Genomic DNA, 24929 nt, shown 5'->3' with positions numbered 1-24929 from the left:
CACATTACGTCCACCTGTGCCCCAAATCAGCTCTGTGATGAGGACACGCAGGTATGTGTAAATTTTTGTCGGCAGGGCTGAGAAAAAGTATAAAAACCTAGGTAGGATAAGCATCTCGAATATGGCTACTCTCCCCATCGGAGAGAGCCGGAGTGACGTCCAAAAGGGGAGGGAGGCTCTTGCGCGCCTGATAGCTCTGCCTATGTTACTGTCGATAAGGCGTGCAGTGAAGTGGTATATGCAAACTCCCAGGTATTTAATGGAATTAACCTCCTATCTTCCCTGGTATATATGTCATATTGGGTGTCGTTTTGCTTGGCCTGCCATTCCCCACACATTCCAAGTTAGTAGTTGATATCTGATGTTGAAACCCACCCCTGTCGTAGCCATGGAGATGTTAGTTCTAGTGTGTTAAATGCCCTGTTCCCCGTGTCGACCTTGTAGCTTGGCATATACAACAAACCATAACATGGAACAATATAAAAGAAAGAAGTCAACTACCATATGTGTAAAGTCCCTACTTCCCTAACTGGAACACCAACGGGTGACCAACTATTCACACTCAATTGCTGTGTAATAAAAGGAAAAGATAGTTGATATTGATAGAAAAAGCAAGTTATGACAACTAATTGTCAATTTGAGGGAACGCGATTGTGCTGCTTCGGTGCATAGCCAGTCTGATGTCCAAGATGCCCAGCTGTTGCAGGAGATGGTGGCTCTCTGCTTTAGGGATGTCGAGCCCTCAAGGGGAGGTCGGGTCGATTTGTGTATGTGGCATCTGTGTTGTATTACCATCACATTGTTTCTTTAGTAGCCCTTGGGGTGACCACTGGGCTGCCTTGTAGCATGGATTCCAGCAGTGATTGGGGTGTACTCGTGTAGTCTTCTTCGTAACTGCTGGCCCGTGATGACGGAGGAGATACCCCGTGCTCTGATCGTTCTAGGGCCGCAGCCACCTTTTCCTTGGCTTGATGGGGCCCAAAGAAGCATGCGCTCTTCAAGGCTTTTGGCCCCCCAAGGCATCCACTGACTCTGGGGGTGCCACTGTTATGCCCTTTGATTCTAGCCAATGCCTGGCCTCTTTGGGTGTGCTACAGAGTGTGGTGTTGCTATCGTGTATAATCCGTAGCTTGCTGGAAACTGCAGTGCATACTTTATGCTCTGCTCACCCAGTCGTCGTTTGACCTCAAAGAAGGAGGACCTGCGGCACTGCACCTCAAGCATGTAATCAGGAAATATGTGGACCTTACAATTTTCCGCTGTCCACCGGCCCTTGTTTCAGGTGACTTGTAGGATGTGGTCCCTGTAGTTGAAGAGTTATGCTACCACTGGGTGAGGAGAGGCACCGGGAGGAGGTGAGCGGGCCGGAACCCTGGGCATGTTCTGTTGAGAAGAAGGATGATTGCTTACCTTGCAGGATGACATACGTGAACCATTGTTCCAGATGTAACTCAATGCTAGGCCTCTCTGTCTTCTCAGGGAAACCTACTATCCGCACATTGTTCTGTCTGGATCTGTCTTCCTGGTCGTCCGCACGCTTCCGAAGGTACTCCACTTTTTCTTGCAGGACATTAATTTTGGTTGTGGTTTCCTTAACTGACGGGCTAAGGGATGCTGCATTGGATCCTGTTCTGTTAACCTCCCATCTTGGCCACTCCCCCTCTGGAAGGGAAATCCTTAATATCAACACACCTGAATACCTAAACTCAACACATGAAGGCATTGTTTGATCATTGACTTCTTTGGAACCAATTCAGACAAAAAAAATTGAGGGCAGCTCACGAGGGGTCGAATTATGGAGAATGCACCCTTTAATTCTTTCATAAAGGCAAAAGCAAGTTCCTGTAGTCGGATCCACATAGTGTCTGTGGCCTCTTTCTTCAAAGGGGGCACGAGATATGGACCTGTTCGACCTGCCATCCCTTCCGGTGTAAGAAAACCTCCTGCTTTCAAAGGGAACAGCAGTGGAAGCACTAACAGACGCAGTGCCGAGGCTTTCACAAAAAATCCCTTGTACCCAGTGTCAAAGCTGTCAAAGGCGCACTTGCTCAGCTGAAGAAAGTGGTGGACTGTCTATTACTGCATGGTCCCAGTATGTGTTGTCTAATGACTTTGACTTCGGACAAAATCCATGTTCAGGACCCCAGTGAAACCCACACCCAGAACAAAAAATACACCTTGGATTTTGCAGCCAACACCTTTCAAGCAGGCAGTCTTTGGGATTTAGTCTTGAACTGAGTCTCGGTTTCATGGCAAGGAATGGCTTTGAGAGGGCATGCCTATAGCCCCAAGCTACCTCTGTAAAGACCACAGCAGTCGACACCAAGCTCTGCTCCTGAGCCTTCTCTGTATTGAAAGGCAGTCTCTGCACCAGTGAACCATCAGAAGCAAGGCCTTGTAACTCTACATTGAGATATTCCATCTTACTAGGTCAACCTTGAAACCTACACCCTCCTCAATGCCAAATGAACCAAAGCCAACAGAAGACCAAAGCGAGTCGTCTGAGGTGAGGCAAAAGTTTCTCTATATTGACCCAATGATAGTGCACGTTTTGGGTTATGCGCCACAGCCTACATCAGCCTGCTCTCCCGAATCCAATGAAATTGTAATTTACATTCAAGGACGCAATCTCAGAAGGGCTTAGGCCATTTCTAGTCCCTAAAAAGATTAGGCAAAGAGAGCAAAAGATTATCACCAGAATCACCTACACAGTTCATGTCCCTTACTCTTTCTGCTTGCAGTGGCTCAAACCCTGACCCTATTGCTGACCTTATTGATCCCTGTGGCGAACCCATTTGAAGAGACAACAGAAATGGCTTCTGCCATGATTTTCATATTGATCCCAAAGTTCACCCATAGATGGACCTAGAGGAGCCATGTCCACCTGACTACACCACTTTGTAACACATCTATCCAGCATGCGGCAGCCTGCTATAATGTGAAGCTACATGTGTAAGTAAGATAAGGACTCCCTAATTGAAATGTTATCCAAAAGCGAGTGCTCGGTACAGTATCTGCCATTTCAAAAAAGTACACTGAAATGCTCAGCTGAATACTTTAAAGATGCCATCAAGACCAGGGTTGTCAGAGCAAGGGCTGAGAAAAAGTATAAATCAGTGTCAGATGACCTGATATACATAAGGGCCATATGCCACCAGATTAATTTGTGGTCAATATGGCTTGAAAAAGGGTGTTTGTGCAAGGTGTAGGGTACGACCCTAAAAAGGCAAGCAAGTGGACTGATGCTCCTAGCAAGAGGGTAGCTGTGAGTCATACCACTCAAGGGTGCATAGCCAATTCAGCCGGGAAACTGGTACCATATTATAGATACCACTGGGAAAATACAGAGCAGCTAGTGAAACACCTTCTGGATGCCTACGGGAAGCATGGAAAGGAGCTTGTTCTGGAGGCAGAAATCATTCCCAAAGCGATCGGGTGCTTCCTGGATGCAGATGACACTGCCTGTGGGAAACCAACAGCAACATTCCCCTCAGGGAAGAGAGAACCTTGGACGAGAGGGGACATTATATCATCCTTCAGTGATATTGCCATGGATTATCATACTACACCACCATGCTGCCACAGCATAATGCAAGACCACTAAAGAGTGTTGCATGAAAATTGCTGGTATTGCTGTGAAAGTGAGTGATCAAACTAGTTCCAGTTTCCAAGGAAGACCAGGCATCTATTCCCTGCACTTTTTCATTCCAAGGAAAGACAGGACACGGCAGCCAATGCTTGACCACCAACCATTCAACTGGTACATCATATCAGACCACCTAAAAATGACAGCTTTAAAGGAGGTCATTCCACTGCTCTGTGTTGGAGTCTGAGGTGGTCATTACGACTTTGGCGGTCTTTTTCGAAGACCGCTATGTTTTGAGTTAGGAAGGATTTCCACCCGTTTACGGGTGGAAATCCGACCCAGTCAGCCTGACCGATGAAGGAAAGAGAGGCAGTTCCATCAGCAGCACTGCCACGTCAACAAGATTGCGCCCGCTGTATTACGATACGGCGTGGTGGAGTCCTGTGTGCGATGCTGCCGGTGAAAAACGCCAGGACCCATCCCCTCCCTCGGGTGACCACCTCGCCAGAAAAGGTAAGTTGATCGTCCAAAGGGGGAGATAAGGGATATTGGGTGCATGTGTGCGGTCTTGATGCGTGTATGTGTGCAAATAGGGCTATCTGGGTGCGTGTATGTGTGCAAATAGGGCTGTCTGGGTGCGTGAATGTGTGCGAATGGGGGTGTCTGTGTGCGTGAATGGATGCGGTATGTGGGTGTATGTATAAGTGTGGAGGGGGGAGTGCGTGTGCATGAATGCAGAGAGGGGGAGTGTGTGAATGGATGCGGTGGGGGTGTGCATGATTGCGGAAGGGGGGTGCGTATGTGTGAGTGCGAGTGGGGTTATGTGTATGGTTGTGTGCGGTTGGGTGGGGAGGGTGCGTGCATGTGCCTGAAAGTGGGGGGAGGGTGACTGCATGTGCATGGAAGTGGTTTTCATGTGCGTGGAAGAGGGGGAGAGGGTGTTTGCATGTGCGTGGAAGTGGGGGGAAGGTGCTTGGGTGTGTGTGGACGTGGGTGGGAGGGTGCTGGCGACAGGATTGGAGATTCCTGTTGCTGTGTGCGTTACCACCAGGGTTTCCGTATCTCATAATACAGTGGTCTTCTCCGCCAGGTCTGCTGCGGGGAGACTGCCACCATGAGGGTGGTGTTCTAAAGACCGCCAGCCTCATAATGGCCACCTAAATGCCGAGCATCAATTTCACAGATGTTAGAGAGTTGTACAATATAAATTATAAACCTCTCCTAGCTAAAGTTAAAGGACTGTTGGTCAAATGGTGGTCTCTGCCGCTGACACCACTGACTGGGGTAGCTCTAATAAAAATGGCAGTGCTCCCCCTGTTTAATTTTCTGTTTTTCAGGAGCTCCATGTATTTTATTCTCTCAATTCTTTTAAGGCCGTTGACTCAATTATTTAATCTTTTATTCGGTCTAGTTCTTGCCCAAGATTAGCACTGAACACTTTAGAAACTTTAAATCGTACTGTTTTGCACATTGTACACAATATGCTTTTAGATTTCGGGAAACATCCTCCTCGTGTCACCACCTGCAGAACGATTTGATGATAAAAGAAAATCAAATCTGTGGCCCTTTAATGTGAGCAAAGTGTTGTAAGGTAGTTTGTTTATTAGCTATGTTCATTAATTGCTAATAGTGTATTATTACCATTTATAGTGTAAGTATGAGTATAAGTAAATGAGTATAAGTATTTATTAATTATAATTCATTAATATGTATTAGCACATTATAAGACTGAGAATGGTATATCCCTCCTCCCCGTGGAAAGTTGGTATATGGAACATTCGGGTTGGGATGGGAGGCTGCAATAGAATGTTGGTCAGAGGAGAGAAGCTGAGGAGCCGGAGGTGGGGTGATCAAGATAACTGTATGAAGGCTGAACAGTGGAGATGAAATAAAGTCTGGAACTAAAGATAAGTACTGCGTGTGGTGGACTTTATAATACTGGCGACGAGGGAGTGCGAAAGGGGGCACCATCATCTCCACCCCTTGTGATGTACCTATTCATGCCTTGAGTACTAGTTAGTGAACTTTAAGCCTACAGTCCTACCAATGATCATTTGTTTGCCTATTGGTGAAGATAACTCATAATTTTGTCGAAAGGATAATCTCTTCAACATTGCCTTTATTCAACTACCTGCTTGACTCGCATTTCATCTTATCAAGCACCCATGTGTATTCCCTTCTTTCCAGGGGCATTTGGCACTGTGACATTTATATCCACTTTTGCCTGTTCTGCCCTGCAGTGTTCCTCTGAATTTTGACTTCAGTGCTCCATTTGGCGAAACGGATTCTGTGTTACCTGTCTTCTACTTGCGCGGGGCATTGGACGAGTGGTGAGTGAGGCGGTTTTGGTTTGGCGGCCTGTCACACGCTGACAGGCACAGCACGGCGCACGTTGGATTTCGCTGCGACCTGTCAATTTCGTATGCGCTGACAGGCGAAACGCTGCGGACGCCTGTCAACACGCCGACAGACACGGCGTGTCAATTTCGGCGGCCTGCCAACTTCATATGCGCTGACAGGCACAGCTTTATGGACGTTGTTTTCCGACAGACACGGGGTGTCAATTTCAGCGGCCTGTCAACTTCATACGCGCTGACAGGCACAGCTTTACGGACGTTGTTTTCTTCTTCCAACGTGCCGTCAAAACACAGCGTTCTGTCAGTGTTCTGTCAGCGGCCGGTTAAGCTCCCAACGCGCCGCGTTCTGTCAGCGGCCTGTCAAGTTGCGACGCGCTGACAGGCACAGCACAGCGGATGTTGGAGTTAATATTAAACACGCTGACACACACGCGTTCTGTGTCGGGTCTTCAATCCGGTAAGCCTGTCCGGGCTGTGTGACACAGCAGAACAAACGATCCTGTAGGCATCTAGTATTCTCTACACACCGTTTCATTGTGGAAGCCTGTCAGACTAATACACGCTGACAGGCACAGCACAATACATTTTTCTGTGGACATCTAAGAATATTTTAAGGAAGATTGTAAGCATATCATCAGTAATCTGCCCTACTTGTTCTTAATTCTTAATTCACTTATGCTGCAGTATATAGGCATGTTGGGATTGATTTATTACTAAGATCGTTTCTCTGATTAAAAAAAAAAAAAAAAAAAGGGAGGAAAACTGAATCAATAATTACCAATTTTTCGATTTTCAAGGTATATTGGATTTGTTTTAGTGTTCTCTCTTGTGATTATATTGATAATTTGTGTGTTTCACTTACTTTATTTTCTAAGTGTAATGATGGCTGCAGCGGGGATGTCCCAACCAATTCCCTTCTTGAATGATATGGGGGAACCCAACATTCCGTGGAAGGATTGGTTTAAAATTTTTGAATCCTATCTCATAGCCATTGGAGGAGACAAATTTAATCCGATTAGGAAGCAACATATTTTGCTTCATAATTTAGGAACTCATGGAAGGTAAATTTATGATTCTCTTCCAGATCCCAATAATGCTGATGGGTTGGTACAGGATGAATATGTAACTACATGTTTGAAACTAGAGAAACAGTTTGGAGACCGTGTTAATGTTGTCCTGGAGCGACACAAATTCTTCTCTAGATGTCAAGGCAAGCAAGAGAGTGTCACCAACTATATTGCTGCTCTTAGAGGTCTATGTACGCTATGTGATTTCGGAGAACTCAATGACTCTCTCATTAGAGACCAGTTGGTCCGGTGTACCAATAATGCTAAAATTCAGGAGAAGCTTCTGCAGAGACAACCGGACCTACAGGAAGCCATTGAGATTGCGAAATCTATAGAACACACGGAAATCTGCCTGCAGGAAATTAGACACACACCTGTTGAGGAACATATAAATGAAATCTCTAGTGACCCCAGAGAAGATAAGATACTGAAGATCAGAAGTAAAGACAAATCACCCCAGCTGCATGGTAATAATAAGCCTAACTTTACTTGTTTCCGTTGTGGTAGCAGTAACCACTTGGTCAATTCCACTCAATGTCAAGCCAGATCTGCAGTGTGCAGACGATGTAATAAAAGGGGCCACTTTGCAAGAGTATGCAAGGACACATCTAGGCTGGTGGATAAGAAGAAGCTAGAAGAGTCTTCCCAGTTAATCAAGAAGATTATATTACAAGTAAATTCTGATAATAGTAACTCCAATCGTTATCCAGAATGTACCATAACCATTAATAACAGGGCGATTAGGGTATATGCTGATTCATGCTCCCCATTTACCATTATCAATTCTCAGGACCTTAAGGAAATTGAAAAGGAAAATGGTATTGATTTATCCATAGCTGATATTTGTCCCAAAGGGTATAACAGGGATCCCATTTATCTAAAGGGAATGTTCTCAGGCATTATTTCCTTCAAAGGACGCTCCACCGTAGGTAAAATATATGTGGTGGAAGATGGTTCCAGTTTGCTGGGGTGGCAACACCAAAAAGAACTGGGTATAAAGCTTGACCCTAATAATCCGGATCAAGTGATTTGTGTGGAGAGTCTTAATGGTGGTGAAGCTTTTATACGTGAATTCCCAGAAATCTTCTCTGGTAAACTAGGGCTGTTGAAGAATTTTCAACATAAAATTAAGATTAAACCTAAAGCTAAAGCGGTTGCCCACAAGACGAGACCAATTCCTCACCTGCTAAAGAATGCAGTCAAAGAAGAATTAAACAGGTTGGAAAATTTAGGGATTATACAACCGGTGGATTGTTCAGAATGGTTGGCCCCCATTGTGGTTGCAAAGAAAAGTAACGGTAAAGATATCAGGCTATGTGTTGACTTGAGGGATTTGAACAGGAACATTTGGGTGGAAAGATACCCCCTACCTAGAATCCATGAAGTTCTTAGTACGATGGGCAAAGCAGCATATTTTTCAGTTCTGGACCTTTCAAATGCATACCATCAAATTGAATTACATCCTGACTCTAAGTGGCTTACAGCGTTTACCACCCCGTTTGGCTCTTTCATGTTCAACAGGATGCCCTTTGGACTCGCTTCAGCAGCCGCTGTCTTTCAGAAAGTTATGCAGAATATCCTGGGCGACTTACCTAACACCTTATGTTTCCAGGATGATGTTCTAGTCTATGGGGTCACGGAAGAAGAGCACAATGAGATGTTAAGAGCTGTGCTCCGGAAGTTGAAGATGGCGGGACTCACACTTAGAAGTGAAAAATTTCAGTTGGGAGTGGGTTCGGTAGAGTATTTAGGTCATATAATCTCCAAAGACAGATTCAAACCGAAGTTCTCCCTGGTGGATGCGGTAAAAAAAGCTGATCCCCCAAAAAACAAGGATGAGTTACGTTCATTCCTGGGGTTGGCGGAATTCATGTCCAAATATGTTAAAAAAAATTCATCCATTTCGCATAAACTCAGAGAGTTATTAAAAAATCATACACCATTTATCTGGACGGAGGACCATAACAGTGCTTTCGAGCAAATCAAATTAGCCATAATAGAAGCTCCTCATTTGAGTCATTTTGATCATAACAGGAAGACAATTCTCACGACGGACGCCAGCAAACTAGGATTGGGCGCCACCCTATCTCAAATAGTAGATGGGGAAGAAAGAATAATTGCTTTTGCATCCAAGGCCCTAAATAATGCTGAATCAAACTACTCAGTTATCGAAAGAGAGGCCTTGGCAGTCTTCTGGGCCGTAAAACATTTTAAGTTTTTTCTGTGGGGTATCCAATTTGTCTTGAGAACAGATCATAAACCCCTGGTATATGTGTTCTCCACCAAGGGATTCAGCAACAGCACCCCAAGAATAGCCAGGTGGATATTAGGGCTCGAAAACTTTTGCTTCAATGTAGAGTACATTCCCGGTAATAAAAACACTACGGCCGATTTCCTTTCCAGATCCCCAATGGACACAAAAGAGGAGGTGGAAATTAACGAATCTCCAATACTTTTAGTGGATCTGCCTTCCATTAGTAATTGCGAATGGGAGCTAGCGTATAAACAAGACGACACCTTATCTGTGTTAAAAGAAAGAGCTAAAGAAGGGTGGCCATTATTAAGAAAAGACCTGGAAGAATCCATAAAGGACTTTTGGGAAGTGAGATTGGAAATAAATGAAAAGAATAATTTTATTCTCCGAAATGATAAAATCATACCTCCACAGAGTCTTAGATTAAAAATAATCAAACTTGCCCACGAGGGCCATTTAGGTCGCAGTCTCACTAAAGCCAGAATCAGAGAGTGCTTTTGGTTCCCCAATATGGATTCCTTAATTGAAAATGAAATTAAAAAATGTTCGGTCTGTTCTGCAAGTGACAAATCTAAACTGGTCCGCAAAACGCCTATCTCTCCGGTTCAAGTCCCCAATAAACCATGGATAAAATTAGCTTTTGACATCATTGTGCCCCTTAATTATTCAGGTCTTCAAAAAAGATTTGCTTTAGTCCTTATTGATTACCATTCCCATTGGATATCCACAAAATTCGTAAACCAAATCACTACAAATTCTGTCATTTTCTTCCTTAAAGATATCTTTGCTGTGGAAGGTATTCCTGAAACGCTGGTTACAGACAATGGGGTACAACTTACTTCCTTAATGATGAAGCAATTCCTGGACTTAGTAGGCATTAAACATCTCACCACTGCCTTATATTGCCCTAGGGCAAATGGCCTGGCTGAACGTACCAATCGAATGATTAAAGAGTGCATCCAATTGGCCTCCATTAACCACGTTAATGTAGAGGATGCTGTCAGGGAGATGTTGTGGGCTTACCACACTACTCCAAATTCTATTACCAAGATTTCCCCTTTTATTGCGTTACGTGGCAGAACACCCTGCACCAAATTCTTTCCATCATGGCTGGGTGGTGGTAACAAAAACGAAAAGGTATTGTCTTACAGTAGTACAAAAGTAAGGATGCATCAGGACAAGTATAAACAAAGATATGACATGAAGTACGGGACTAGGATGCAAAATTGGAAGGTGAGAGATCAAGTATTAGTATGTAGACCGTTAGGTCAGGCAAGGTCGTATATGAAAGACTCTAAATTTGCAGGTCCCTTCTACATAACCAAAATAAAGAGAAATGTTGTTGTTTTAGATAATGGTCAATGCTGGAGTATGGATAGAATTGTTAAATTCTCCAATCATAACTAGTGACCACTCTATTTAGAATCCCACAGTGGTTAGATGGCATTTCGCACCTTTCAACTGTGCCTCTAGGGGACAATGAGATTTTCTTTTATTTTTTTTTCCTCTTCCGTTCCTTCCACTCTCTTTTTTCTTTCTCTCCGTTCATTTATCTTTTCCAAGGTACCTTTCTCTCTTAGTTTTTATTATTATTGTGGGGAAGATGTGTTGTAAGGTAGTTTGTTTATTAGCTATGTTCATTAATTGCTAATAGTGTATTATTACCATTTATAGTGTAAGTATGAGTATAAGTAAATGAGTATAAGTATTTATTAATTATAACTCATTAATATGTATTAGCACATTATAAGACTGAGAATGGTATATCCCTCCTCCCCGTGGAAAGTTGGTATATGGAACATTCGGGTTGGGATGGGAGGCTGCAATAGAATGTTGGTCAGAGGAGAGAAGCTGAGGAGCCGGAGGTGGGGTGATCAAGATAACTGTATGAAGGCTGAACAGTGGAGATGAAATAAAGTCTGGAACTAAAGATAAGTACTGCGTGTGGTGGACTTTATAATACAAAGTCCCCCAAAAAATTGAGATACAAGACTTTATAATGGTTTTTTAAAAGAAAAGTCTCCTACCTGAATACAGAAAATGTTTTAGAGCAGGTTGAGTGGGAGAGTAGGGCCAGAGTGGACCCTGTGATCATCTGTCAATGAGAAGTGAATGGCCTTGTGAAGCTTTGATATTCTGGAGAATAATAAATGGAAAACATAGAAAGATATAGAACCACTTATTATTAGTAGAAATAAAATGTGGTTGCAGTGGTCGTTTAAGGGGTTATATGGTATTTTACAACTGATTGACTCTAAGAATTTATTAGACAAAAAGAAGATGGTTAAAAACGTAGGCCCTCATTACGGCTTTAGCAGTCTTTTTTGTAGACCGCTGAAGCCACTGCAGCCAGCATATCGCCAGTGCTGGCGGTATGCTGTCCGCCCTATTATGAGTTTTCTGATGGCCCAGCGGAAAACTCACCACAACATTGACGCCGGCTCGTAATTGACCTTGCGGCAATGTTGTGGTGCGTTGGGTGCGACAGCATCTGTCACTCATTTCACTGGCCATAATTCAGGCAGTGAAATGCGCAGCGGGGCTGTCGATCGGGGCCCCTGCACTGCCCATGTCAAGTGCATGGGCAGTACAGGGGCCCCCGATGCCCCCTTTCCGCCAGCCTTTGCATGGCGGTTAGACCGCCATGCAAAGGCTGGCGGAAAGGGCAGATTGCGACCCCAAGACCATCAGGCTGTCGACAGGCGGCAACCTGGCAGTGCCGACGGTCGGACCATGGCCAATGTGCCACAGTCATAATAGGTCAGTCAGACCACCCTGTCTGTGGCAGTCAAACTGCCATCGTAATGAGGGCCTTAGTGCGTGCTACGTATAGTAGGATTTCTTCACTATGGTTGAGTGAAGTAGGTATAGTTCTGACCAAGGACATCTGGCGAAGAAAAAGCAAGCTATCCTTTACAACGTTAGGGTACAAATTATCAGAAGATGCAATTTTTCTCAAAATTGTTATTCTACCAGGACCCCTCAGTTGTTACACACAATGCGGGATGCCCCAACCAGTGCTTTAGGTGTATTGGGGGGGGGGGTAGCATAGATTGCATGTTATCTGGCTCTGCGGTAAATCGGTAAATTGGATGAGTTTTGGGACTGTATTTTCATGTTTTTAGAAAATGGCCTGCAGATTCAAATCCCCCAAAGTCCCAAGACTGCACTTATGGCTACTGCCCTAAGTCGGGCATGATGGTGAGGCATCAGAAGCAGAATTTTATTTCAGTGTTAGTTGCAGAATTGGAGGTCTAAACCTGCTATGTGCTTTCTGGATTGGTTCGATAAAATGCAGAGAGTTGGGGAAATAAAGAGTCTATTTTACTCACGATAGGGCAATTCAAAGACATTTTGCAAACACAGGCCCTTTTATTACTAGATTAAGATGTTGGGAAAATCAGTGATTAAATGTCTTGTTTTGTTGGGGAAGGTTTTTGTTTTTAAATTCGATTAAATATATCCATAATGGAAGTTTCAACCATTGTGCTTGCAAATATGCGTTTTATGCATTCGGCCTCATTGGTCTCTTTTAAGTGTCCTGGATGAACGATGTGATGATGTTTCTGATGATGTACCTCCAAATACAAAATAATAAAAAACAATTCTGGTTCACTTCTAAGACTAATCAGAAGGATTTTCCATAATCAGGTGGAGCAGAGAAAGCACAACCCCCATTAGTTGTGCATTTTGAACAGAGAATATCGAGTTTAAAAGCTCCTTGAGTTCTTAATATTGGCCTTGGTTTGTAGAAGTAAAATCTGCCCTTAAAGAACTCATGCTTTTTCCATAAACACTTTACAAACCAGGCACAATGCTTAAGTGGTAGTCTTTTGTCAACGATACGCCACCTTAATTGCATTAGAAAGGAAAATATTAATTCTGGCTTGATATTTAAGATCATTCTGAACAAGCTGCGTTTTTGTATTGCACATGCCAGCAGGCCCAAGTAGACTGCATTACAGCAATCACTCCTCGCTATAAAAAAAAAAAAAAAAAAAAAGGCCGTCAGCAACTGTACTTTTTGGGAAGGATTCAATAAGTGCAGAATTCTTTCAAGACTTGCATGGGTAAGGTTTCTGCCCTGTTACCAGAGACCCGAAATTATGACTTTAAAGCCGTTTCTGTCTAAAAGAGAAGGGACCCAATCTCAGTTTTATCCCCATAAAGTTTCAGTCTATTGGCTGCCATCCATTGCTGTACCTTGGCCAAACAGGTTTTAGCACGTCTGCATCTAATCCAGCATTGTCATTAATCCTGAAAATAATTTGTCATTTGCACATGTAATGAATCATCTCATCGAGAGTTGTCGTAGTTAAAGAGCAGATGGGACAGGTATCAATCCCTTTGGCACTCCACAGGTGAGTCTTATTTTTGATAACTGCCCTCTCTACTCAGCCTAAATGGTTTGTAAGGGTAAAAAATAATTCAGTTCCTCTGAAACTGCAGTAAAATCTGGTTGTCAAACGGTGCGGATAAATCAAATAAAATTAACGCGACTGGGATTTTTTTGATCGCCATCAGCTATGCGTTGTAGCACATTCTGCACTAAGCTCTGAACCAAGCTTACGAAGGATGTAGAAGTGACTGTGATTCCACAGAGGCTGGTAATTGGTTAAAAACAACACGAACAAGATGTTTAGCCAAGTATGGCATTTGAAATTCTGGCCTCCAGTTATCCAGATAATCGGGACCTATCTTAGATTTCTTTGGCAAGGGGCTGACTCTTGCAGCCTTCAAGCCTTTGGGTACCAAACCAGTTTTCAAGAGGGTATTAATAACATTACATACATCACTGCATGAGTCTAATAAAATTGATATATGCCATTTAGTTGGCAGGCCTGCGGCCCTCTTTGCAGTAGGTTCCTCACACCCTTTATCATTTGTTAATACCGGAAAATGAAGCAAGCACCCATGAGGCTTGTCCTTGCTGCACACACCTGGGCAAGATGCCTGTAGTTCTCACTACTTGTGGAATTGTCTATATATCCCCCTGAAAAGGAGCCTCTGTGCTCAGACCTCCTCACACAATGGGGTCAGTTACAACATCCAATCCTCAGGGTTCTGAATCATGAATTTCAGCACATGAAGTCCTAAAGTTTGGATATCTTCAACTTCCAGAGGAGTGCGTGCAAATTCTTAAGGAGGCTGAGAAGACCATGTAAGTGCCTGTTATGTGCCAAATAGAATAAATGTATTCACTACTCTCCAATCTTCACAAGCAGCCCTCACTGACCTTGCTGCAGTCATCATCTGCTGCTTAATGCACCTAAAAAAAAAGCAAGGTTAGCATATTCTTCAATAAGGATATATTTAGCTGTTGTAGCAGCTTTCTTGCAAAATAAGGAGCCACCAGTCAGTATTCCAAATATCTGTGGTTAGGCCTTTATTGAAAACCTTAACAAGAGTCATCCCTCCGAGAATGCAACATGTCCCTTCATGGTACCTTAGCATTGTTTTTACCCACTGCACTCGCCCATATCAGGTCCTTTTATGAGAGGCTGTCGTGTTCATTACAATCATTTCCTTTCAAAAGTAAGTTAATTTCAAGCTTCAATAGTTGGGAGCCATTTTTTCAAGTACACAAAGATTGTGTTGCCCTTTGAACAAGCCCTCATTTTCTGCCACTGTTCTTTCCTCATTCCATATCAATCATACCATTAAGCTATCATTTTTTTCTCTACTTTAGTCAGTTGTGAAAAATGTGTAAAAGGGCTTTTTTTCACTTTAAAAGATAAGAGCCCTTGTGTACTTTATTGGTCATACTAAATCGTTCAGATAGCCTAGCAGATCTTTGTGGCCTTTCATAAGCCACCCTTAAGGAAACCTATTTCCAAAACAAATATGTCTGGATTGTGTTAAAAATTCTAAACCCTCTGGCAAATTGCAAGCTGAGCCAGCATGCCAGCTGGAGCCAGGGAACCTGGTGAACTGTAGCCCATGGACTACCTACACATTGCATTCCTGTGAGACCACAAGGTTATAGTTGCACCATTGAGTTACGACACTCATTTTGCTATAGTTGGACACACACAATAATTCTACACTATATATTTTAAAGACTTCAAATAATTGAACAAGAACCCCACACTATATATTGTAAATAATTTATCAAAACTTATGTCTTATTGTAGTAGAGATAATGGGGGTTATTACAACTTTGGAGGAGGTGTTAATCCGTCCCAAAAGTGACGGTAAAGTGACGGATATACCACCAGCCGTATTACGAGTCCATTATATCCTATGGAACTCGTAATACGGCTGGTGGTATATCCGTCACATTTGGGACGGATTAACACCTCCTCCAAAGTTGTAATAACCCCCAATGTGTATAGATAAAGCTATACAAATAAACACAACAGTGGCAATAAAATTGATTAATACACAAAATATTAGACAGAATGTTAACATTGTGATGGTCTTTCAATAATTCCTTGCAGTCTGAAATGATGGAATCAGTCTTTGTAACCAGTCCCTGGGTTTTAGTCCCTAGCTAAGTTTTCTTAGCACCAAAGGTCCATTCTCTGTTTTTTTAGGTGGCCTCTGGCCTGCATACCTTAGCTGTTATTTACCTTCTGCACTTGAGGAATATCATGCTCTTCCTCTGTTATGGCGATCCTGAGCTATTAAGGACCATCTAGCTCTGAGAGTGAGCCCATGGCCTTTCTTCTGAGTATTTGCAGCTCAGCTTGTATGACTCTCCTATAGAGCGGAAGATTCTCTCTGCCTAATACATCTATACTAGGCTTAACTACACTTTCTGATTATTTTGAAAAGCGCAGACCTCATTGTGAATGATGTAAAATGCTAGATTTAGCATATGAATTCTGTTCATCTTCACTAAATTCTATCATACATTATAAATTACACATTTTACATATTTATATATGAATAAATGATGTGCTGTCAAACCGTAATAAAACAAATGTGCAATCAGTATTGAATGCAGCATGCATTTATAAGTACAAATGTGTGAATATATGAAATACAGTGGCGGAAGTACAGAGACAGGAAATGCAAACATCTAATCTCATGATAAAGCAACAATCCGTGTGTGTGTGTGTGTGTGTGTGTGTACATATTCTCTGGGAAAAACTGATGTAAAAGTAACGTTATAGTTAGGTGAGATGATATAATAACTAACATTTAAAAACTGAAAAGTAATTGAAATTTATTAGTTATAATTTAGTGACTAAAGGTAAGTTGCACTGCTTATGACCTCACATAGTACATCATTCATAGCATGTTAAATTGCATTAATGACATCACTGATGATATTGTCGTATACAGCATAGAATTACTGTGTGTACACATGTGGGTGCGTATAAAAGAAATGGTATAAGCTCTGGAGGCAAGAATGGTTGGCATTTTAAATGATTAGAATTTACATTGGTGCTCCATTTACAAACCTGTAGAGTTTGCAGTGCAAGTAGTTCTCAATCTTAAACAAGATAAAGGTTAAGTCCATGTGATATGGGTTGCAGAGGCATGTTTTAAAGTAGGTTGTGGCTTAAAGCTGAAGCCTGTTAAAAAAAAAATGTTAAGCTGCATTTCTGTTGATAGTATATTAATGTTAATATAGTGCACATGCCCTTGTAATATAGTGATTTAAACAGATTATGTGTAACAAGGCTGCTTACAAGGTGTCAGTGTTTTATTTCCAGAACCTCACTGAAGATTTTGTGGCATTGCAGATTGACTAATGTAGAATGTAGGGTGATCCACTTAGAGGTGTTTAATTCCCACTGTAGTGTAAGCATGGCTGTAAGTTTGTATTACATTGTGCTCATCTCTAGAATGTGTGTTATGTATTTTAACAAACTATTAAGGGTTCCAGGGGGCCTGCCAGAAGTTGTCTCATGAGTGCAAATACATACCTGTCAACCTTTTTACTTCAACTTGCAGTTCTTGTGACGTTTTTAAGAGGGCACTCCTGTTAAGGGTGAATTGAGTACAAACTATTTTTTCGAGGGTGTTCAAGTTTTAAAAAGGGGGTGTCCACATAAAAGTCTGTGGGTGGGGCACTGGTGTGGGTTGTTGAATTATTTACAGTCCATTGGATATTGTCATCAATAGTTCATCAATGATGTCATTTAACGTGCCACAAAGGATATAATATGCATTGTCATAATCAGTTCGTGGTGGGGGTGAAGGTTATAGTTAGTTCACTGAACTATAACAGGTGAATTTCAGTGGATTTTTGTTTTTAAAACATTAGTTCTTCTCATTTCAAAACCTAACTATGTCACTTTAACCTTTTCAGTGATTTTTCTTTTATCACATTCAAAGTTGAGCATTTGCCCAACGACCTCTGCCAACCTGCAGCCAGTGTACCCACTCCTTAGGCCTTCTGCTGAACACAGTGAGGGTTGGCCGCAGGGAGTGATCCCCAGTCAGGCCCTTTGTCCAACAACTCCACAGTCACTTAACTGCATGTCCACCCACCAAAGGCCAAGCCCAGTAGGGTGTTTGGCTGAAGGGCACTGCACCCTACCGCTCCCTGCAAGCACACAGCCTCTCTCCCGCTACAAACAACCTTTTGTATGTGCAGCAATGGGTTGGCCTTGCACCCAACTCACTGGAGATGCCCAACCTCCACTGCACGCGGCCTGCAACCTGCACAGTGGTGGTTGGCTGTAGCGCCTAGTCTATGACCAGACCTAAAAAAAAAAAAACATTTTTAAATGATTTTTTTTTTTATTTGTTTACAGCAGGGGTGGCCTCGCTGACTAATGGTGGCCCGTCATCATTATTTTCTTTTCAATTTAACTTAAGTGACGGTCCCTTTGGGACTTCCCCCACATGGCCCTAAAGTTCTGGGTGCGCCCTCCTTGCATACCCTGTTGTGTGGCCTTTGGAATATTTTTCCAGGACTCTGGTGGACACAACTTTTTCTTTAGTGTTGCAGCCAGTCAATCAGATCATTCAGTACTGCAGTACCAAATGACTGATAGCAGAAAAAAATCCCACAGCTCATTGGAATGGCTAATTAAAAAATTCATGTGAAAGCCTTGTGCCTAATGTGACTGCAGCATGGTACAGAAAAAAGATTATGAACACACATTCTGGTTTGCACTTAGTTTTTCTAAGTAGCTCTTTTCCGAGAAAGAATGCAATAGCTTTATGGCATTGATATTCAGTTGGATAGAGTGAATTGCTGTTCATGTTGATCTTTTTCGTTTCGGCAAGACAAAAATGAAAATCACATAGCACACGTGGCTGTTTATATTCCACCCAACAGGCTTGAAAATAAAGAACCAAAAAAGGGGACAGTTCCAAAACTAGACAAGCTGCCATGCAGTGAGTGTGTAAGATATAGAACAGTGTCTTAATAGATCAACAAAATGAGTTGTAAATTGTGTTTGCAGGAGTCGTTGAAGCTCAAAGGCAGAATACGCTATATGAAGAGCAGATGTTTCAGCCACGGAGCTCAGTGGTACTTCTTTCTGAGAGAGAAGTGCTTTGAGCTTATTTAATTTATCAAAGCACATATTTATAATGCTGATTTTGTCCATGAAACTCTTTCAGAGGCTTTCACAGGAGGTGGATGTAATGTGCTTCAGCAATATTCCACTGTTTTTTAAACAGCAAATACACGAATCGTGTTCAAATTACATAGGCACAGTTAGTAAAGAGAGTGCAATAAGAGCGATTGAAAGAAGAATGTGTCTTGAGGAGTTTACAATCAACATGTGTAGTTATTGCCTGGCAAAGAAGTGAATGTCCTGAAGGATTGGTACATTAACTTGTGTTGATGAAGGCAGCGTTGCCATTAGCGCAGCAATGGAATTGAAAAGGATAACCCTAAGCATGTTGTACAAATGTATTATGGACATATTCTTACCATCCAAGGGGTTTACTTTTCTGGCAGCCATAGAAGAGAAATGACGCCATGCTGCAGCCATATCAGATGTGGATTTACAGTGACAGACAAATTGTTCTCTATCCGTTCGATCAAGAGAAGTCTATAGGAGATCTCTCATTTCTAGAGATCACTGTTTGCCTGGTAGTGAGATTATAAGGAAGAAAGATAGTGTTTTAGTTTGTCAACGGCTACGGCGCCCTAAGTGCCTTAAGTGCAAGTAATCAGATGATACCTTCTTCATACTATTTTGAATGTTAAATTGGTAAAATCCTTCCTCAACTGTTACCATCCTCCACCCCCATCACCACCTGTAGTCCTCATTGTGGTTTATGCTTAGTTGTGTTCTTTTTTTAGAATTGTTAATAGTAATTCCTGTCAGAAGAAAAAGAACACTTGTTTAAGTTAACTATCTTACCTCAGATATGTACAGTGGTGTTAATGCCTTCAATTACAGAAAGAATAATTTTCTTCAGAGTCCTTGAAAGTTTTATTTTTCGGCCTGGGCGAAATTTAAATTATGCTGATGTACTTTGTGTACATTTGGAAATTTTGAGCTATGCTTGTTATACAAAATTGTGCTTTACATAATTTCTTGACATTCGTGGTTGAAATTCACCATGAGAACACAACAGAACGCGTTTGACTGTTGTTTGCGGGACTCATGTTTAAATGCATCCTTCCACCAGAATCAACACATCTTCAAATAGAGCGCACATTTGCATTTTGCTCAGTTGTTTGGAATTTTGCTTTAATTTCATGTAAATATGTGAAAGCAAATTATGCAAATTTCACACATCCCTTATTATTTTATCATTACAAAATGTTGACAAATGTTTTTTCACAGAATTCTAACTAGATGGTGACAGCCACCTTTAACACAGTTTCCCTACTCTAGAGGAACGGACTGTCATAGGTAAATATGTGTTATACTTGGGGGTCTAGCCTATTTGCTAGTGGACTTGTAGCTCTACATAGCAAACTGTACATACACATAATAGTATCTGTTAATAGAGCTCTCTCATCCAAACTAACCAATCTTCTATCTCTGTATGTCATTGAGGTGTTGTAGAGCTACTGGCCCATAATATTATGTTTTAGATACCTGCTCAGCAGGTGGAGATCTAATGTTTGTCACTACAGCACTGATTTGTTTTTATTCAACTGATAGAATTGTGGCTAAAAAAGCATGCAGGGCTTCAAAAATCAAGAAATTGCCACAAAACCTACAGGCCAAGGTCAAGTCCTATTTGGTCATGAAATCTGGAGTCTTCAATGCCAGTTGCGAGACACTCTGCCAGGGTCTTGTCTGCAGGCAACTATATCTTCTTTGGGAAGAGTAATTGTTGACCATGCCAAAAAAAGTTGAGTGGGCTTAAAGACAACCCATTGCTTACAATAAGTTGGCTTTATTGTCACTCTCATGTGCTTGATTCTTATTCAATCGCTTTCCATCCTCTTCATGTGTTTGTCCCTCCCCTGAAGTATACCTTTATTATCACCCATTTGTTTAAATAACTAGTAACCCTCCAAAGTCCATGTTTAAGAAACAGCTTTTTTCATTTTCTTGAAGCACTCCATGAGAGTGCATGGGTTTTCCTGCTGTCCCTTGTGTGGCTCTCCACTAATACCTGCTCCTGCATGCTCTGTGTTGCTCCATCTTCCCCAATTTCTATTCAGTACCCACCCCTATCGTAGCCATTCCTTCCTCCACCCATTTATTTTTTACTTCCAGGATAAACCTCAGATGTTGCTCCACCCACACACTCCCCATTTCTCCACTCTAACTGCTTCACCCACCTACACTTCTGTTTCTCTCCCACCCCACATGGTGTGCTGCTGTGACTCTTCATTTAAAAAAATTCAATTTTGCACAAGCAAACATTAATTTGTTTATTCAAAGCTCTGTGTAGTGTAAGCAATATTGGAATGGCATATAAAAAATTAATAAAATGGCACCTCCATTATTATGTAGGTGTGCATACTTTGCATATATCACCATCATGCGCACACACATCTGTAGAATGACACATCCATCGGCAGCATCATGACACGACACTCTCATGCATGCATTTCTGTTGTCTTATATACACACACACACACACACACACTGTAATATATATTACTATATTACCTATTAGCAGTCGCCACCAGGTAGCTATAGTTAAGAGCTAGTTTCTATAGAAAAAGCATTTTTTTTACTTGCCTGTATCTTTGGCGCCAGTTGCCGAATGTTCACAAACTTTTCCCCCAAAAACTTAGACACTCACGTGAGTTGCTGTCTGGAAAGTTTTGAGGTGATCAGTCAAGCAGGGTCTGAGAAAAATTGGGAGGAGGGCTTGAGGGGGGGAATCAAAAAACACTTTTTTCCCATTCATTTTTCCATAAGGATTTCGAACAGCCATAGTGCCCAAACCACTGAACGGAATTACACAAAATTTGCCAGAGTGGTAGCTTTTGGTCCAGATAACGACCTTTTTGTTATTTATTGTAAATCGGTTCAGTAGTTTTTTAGTAATTAAAGAAAAAAACAATTTGTATATCTATTGGGACGAAAAGGCTTCACGAACCCTCCCGATCTGATTCGCTGCCAACACTTCAACAAGGAAGTGTTGGCAGCCATGATGAGACTCGGATTCAGCTGAGTCCTTGGAAAAAAAAAAAATGAAAAAAAAAAAGGGACCAGGGTAAAGACACCTTCTCGTTTGCAGAAAGCGGAGTTTTCATCTGTCTTCACAGCACTCAAATATCCATGTGGAGAAGACAGATAAAAAAAATTGCTCCTGCAAGCAGGGAGTTTCTATTAAAAGCAGTTCCCTGCTTCTGGAAGCAGTGCCGGCTCCCACAGGATGTGTGGAGCTGGCTAGGACTGCGGGGCCTTCAGGCCACCCCTGTGGTCCTGTCACTCTCTTTCTCTCTCTCTTCCTTCCATCCCATAATGGGGTGGAAGAGAGAGAGAGAGAGATTGCCATGGCAGTAGTGTCTCCATGCAATGATTTCAAAGAGTTAAACTAGCAGAATGTTTGGTACAAATGTTATAGTTACATTTAAATGCACAGTGGAACAGAGTCACTTCTGACCTAATGGTCACAGTTTTGTGCTGTCACTCAATTCTGAAGATTCAAACCCTAGTATCGCTTGGCAGTGTGTTTGTTTATTTACTGGTGTTTTGACTGTTAAAACTTCCTAGTGATGAAACATTCACGTTTATTTCCAATCACATACATGAGTTGTCATAGATATGTCTGGAAGCATCACAGCAAGGAATCCACCTATCGCCTAAAGGTTAAGGTCACAGACCCTCACACTGAAAGTTGAGGTATCTACTCCAGGTGTGCCCATGGTTTTTTTCCTTCCTTAATTTCTTTTAAACTTCAGTAGTTTAAGGTTCATACTGAAAGGTGATCTCACTCTTTTTAATTGACAAATACATTTTTCTTTTCAATTTGTCCAGAAAGATCTAATTTTAAGTATATCATCCATCAAAGCCTAAAAACTCTATCTGTCTCTCGCACTCTCTCTCGCTCTTTCAAACTCTTTCTCCCCCTCACACAGCCACTCATATGCTTACGCCCGCACTCACATACCCACATAGACACTCACGCACCCACTCACAGACCCACTAAGACTCTCAAACACCCACTGACACCCTTGTGCACCCACTCACAGACACTGACTCACCCACTCACAGACCCACTAAGACACAGACACCCATTCTCACACCCAGACACTCTCACAGCCACTTCCACACCCAGATACACCCTGTCACACCTATCCTTACACCCAGAGAGACAGGCCACGGCCAAATACCGCTGCGCACGGTCAAAGTGTGTGGGAAGCCCGGGGTTGGGTGGTTATAGGGGTTGGCACAGCTGTTTGCAGCGGTGGTTGGATTAACATACAGTAATTAAAATTACTTTACGTTAAAAAAAATAGGAATTCACTGGAAAAAACAAAGGTTTCAGGGACATTATAGTTAGGAAATAGAGTTTTTTTTAAACAGATAAATTCACTTAAAAAACAAAGGTTACAGGGACATTATAGTTAGGTCCACATTTCAAATGTACAAAACCATAGAAATTCACCTATTATAGTTAGTTATTTCAAATACCTATAACTTGTGCCCTTAGATAACAATACTTATAAACCACAGAGGGTAACCCAAAAACCCGATCGGGCTGAGTAGAAGATAATCATTACATACAAATATGCCCTAACGGGGAAAGATCGACAAATTATTTATATATCATAAAACAACATAGGTGAAAACAAAAAAACGATTTATTCATATAAATATATATATTCATTTATTTACTTATACATAAATATCAATGTAATATATTCATCCTATATGGACAACCCATCTAGTAAAACAACACACCAAAGGACAGATAGTGTGAGAAAAAGTGCTTGTGATAGATAGAAAGAAGTGATTTCTTGGTATAATGCTCTCTTCTCTTCTTTGAGTCCCATCTTAACTGGATACTGCTAGCAGATCCATTCACAGATGAGGAAATCTGCTGCAGAAGTGTCTGTCAGAGTAACTTACTTGTTTTTGGTTACACTGCGTTTGGTGGATCCTCCCACCTATTCTTAATTGCCCTTCCTCTAAGGCTGACATCCTCTATGTGAATGGTAAGAGGCCCCATCTTGTTACTATGATGAATTTCTTTTGGCCAGATGTTGTGACACATTGCTTTAGATTGTAAAAGTGTGGTAAAAGAGAAGCCACTGGTGTCAAGGTATAAGACGGCTCCGTGTATGAGTCCGTGTTAACATACTAACGGGGGAATAAATCTGTGGGTGGAGCCCCATAAAGACTACATTTCGCCATTGGGGAGGAACTGCTGGAGGAACAGTTTGAGACTGAGTAGGGGCCTGAAGAACATTTAAAGTTGAGGAATCTGGGGAATCTTAGAGGACCTGCCAGACACATCATTACCAAAACTAAATAACTGATTCTCCCCAAAATGCTCTGACACAAGAAAATGTATATCAGAATGAAAACGGTATGTATCGTATTTCAGTTTCATTTACATGTAATGATTTTGACAGTCTGGCTACTGCCTTTGTCTGTTGTCATGCCGTGGGTCACTTTTTATGGTCACTATCACGTGACCTTGATCCTATTGAATTTGATTGTTTTTTGTTTTCTAACCTGTGTTTTTGTGTCTTGTAGGTTCTTCATGGATTGTCCTCACAACTGACAGTGAGGGTTTTGTCCCTTTGACTTTCAGAACTGCCCAGGAGATTATAATACGAGATGCAAGTGTCCGTTCTAAAGTCACAGTTCACAGTTCTGAAAATAACTCCGATGCCAGCATCTATTCGGAACCTGTGACATAAGTTGCCAATGTTAAAAAGACCATGCTATCACTGTGCTAAAAGGACCATGCTAGCACTAGGAGAGTCTGTCCACTGTGAACTGCAGACTGTTTCATGTTGTGTTTGTGCTGCAGTACGGCAGTAGATAAGGAAAATATTCATTGTATTTAGAATGCCGTATGATGTACCTCTGTGCTCAGGCTACTCTGTGCAATAAAACTAAGTACTGGATCTCCAGTAGTATTCTCCAAAAGGGTTTTTACACTAGGCTTTCCTACAGGGTATGAGAAAGGCATTTTAGTGAGAAAAAAAAATTGGTTGTACACTAGACTTTGCTACAGGGTATCAGTAAAACATTTTGGTGACTGTCTAAATATTAGTGAATGAATATAAACTTAAAAGCGTATGGCTACTCCACGGAGTGTCCCGGCGCTAAGCCTTTAGTCACCCGCGCTGCGCAATGAGATGAACCTACTCT

General features: G+C 41.9%; 1 protein-coding gene across 3 annotated transcripts in view; it reads left to right on the top strand.

The window, feature by feature from the left end:
* WDCP (WD repeat and coiled coil containing) overlaps window positions 1-24688 on the top strand; it is a 100728-nt gene extending 76040 nt beyond the window's left edge. For all 3 annotated transcript variants that reach the window (XM_069236024.1, XM_069236022.1, XM_069236023.1), the window contains exon 4: window positions 24306-24688. In XM_069236024.1, coding sequence (XP_069092125.1) covers window positions 24306-24472 — 167 coding nt within the window. In that variant the 3' untranslated portion in view covers window positions 24473-24688. The remainder of the gene's footprint in view (window positions 1-24305) is intronic.
* Window positions 24689-24929: the final 241 nt, after the last annotated feature.

The sequence above is a fragment of the Pleurodeles waltl genome, chromosome 5 (genome assembly GCF_031143425.1).
Source record: "Pleurodeles waltl isolate 20211129_DDA chromosome 5, aPleWal1.hap1.20221129, whole genome shotgun sequence".
NCBI classification, from domain to species: domain Eukaryota; kingdom Metazoa; phylum Chordata; class Amphibia; order Caudata; family Salamandridae; genus Pleurodeles; species Pleurodeles waltl.
Note: the sequence above shows the minus strand (reverse complement) of the source record. Positions and strands in the feature narration are given on the sequence as shown.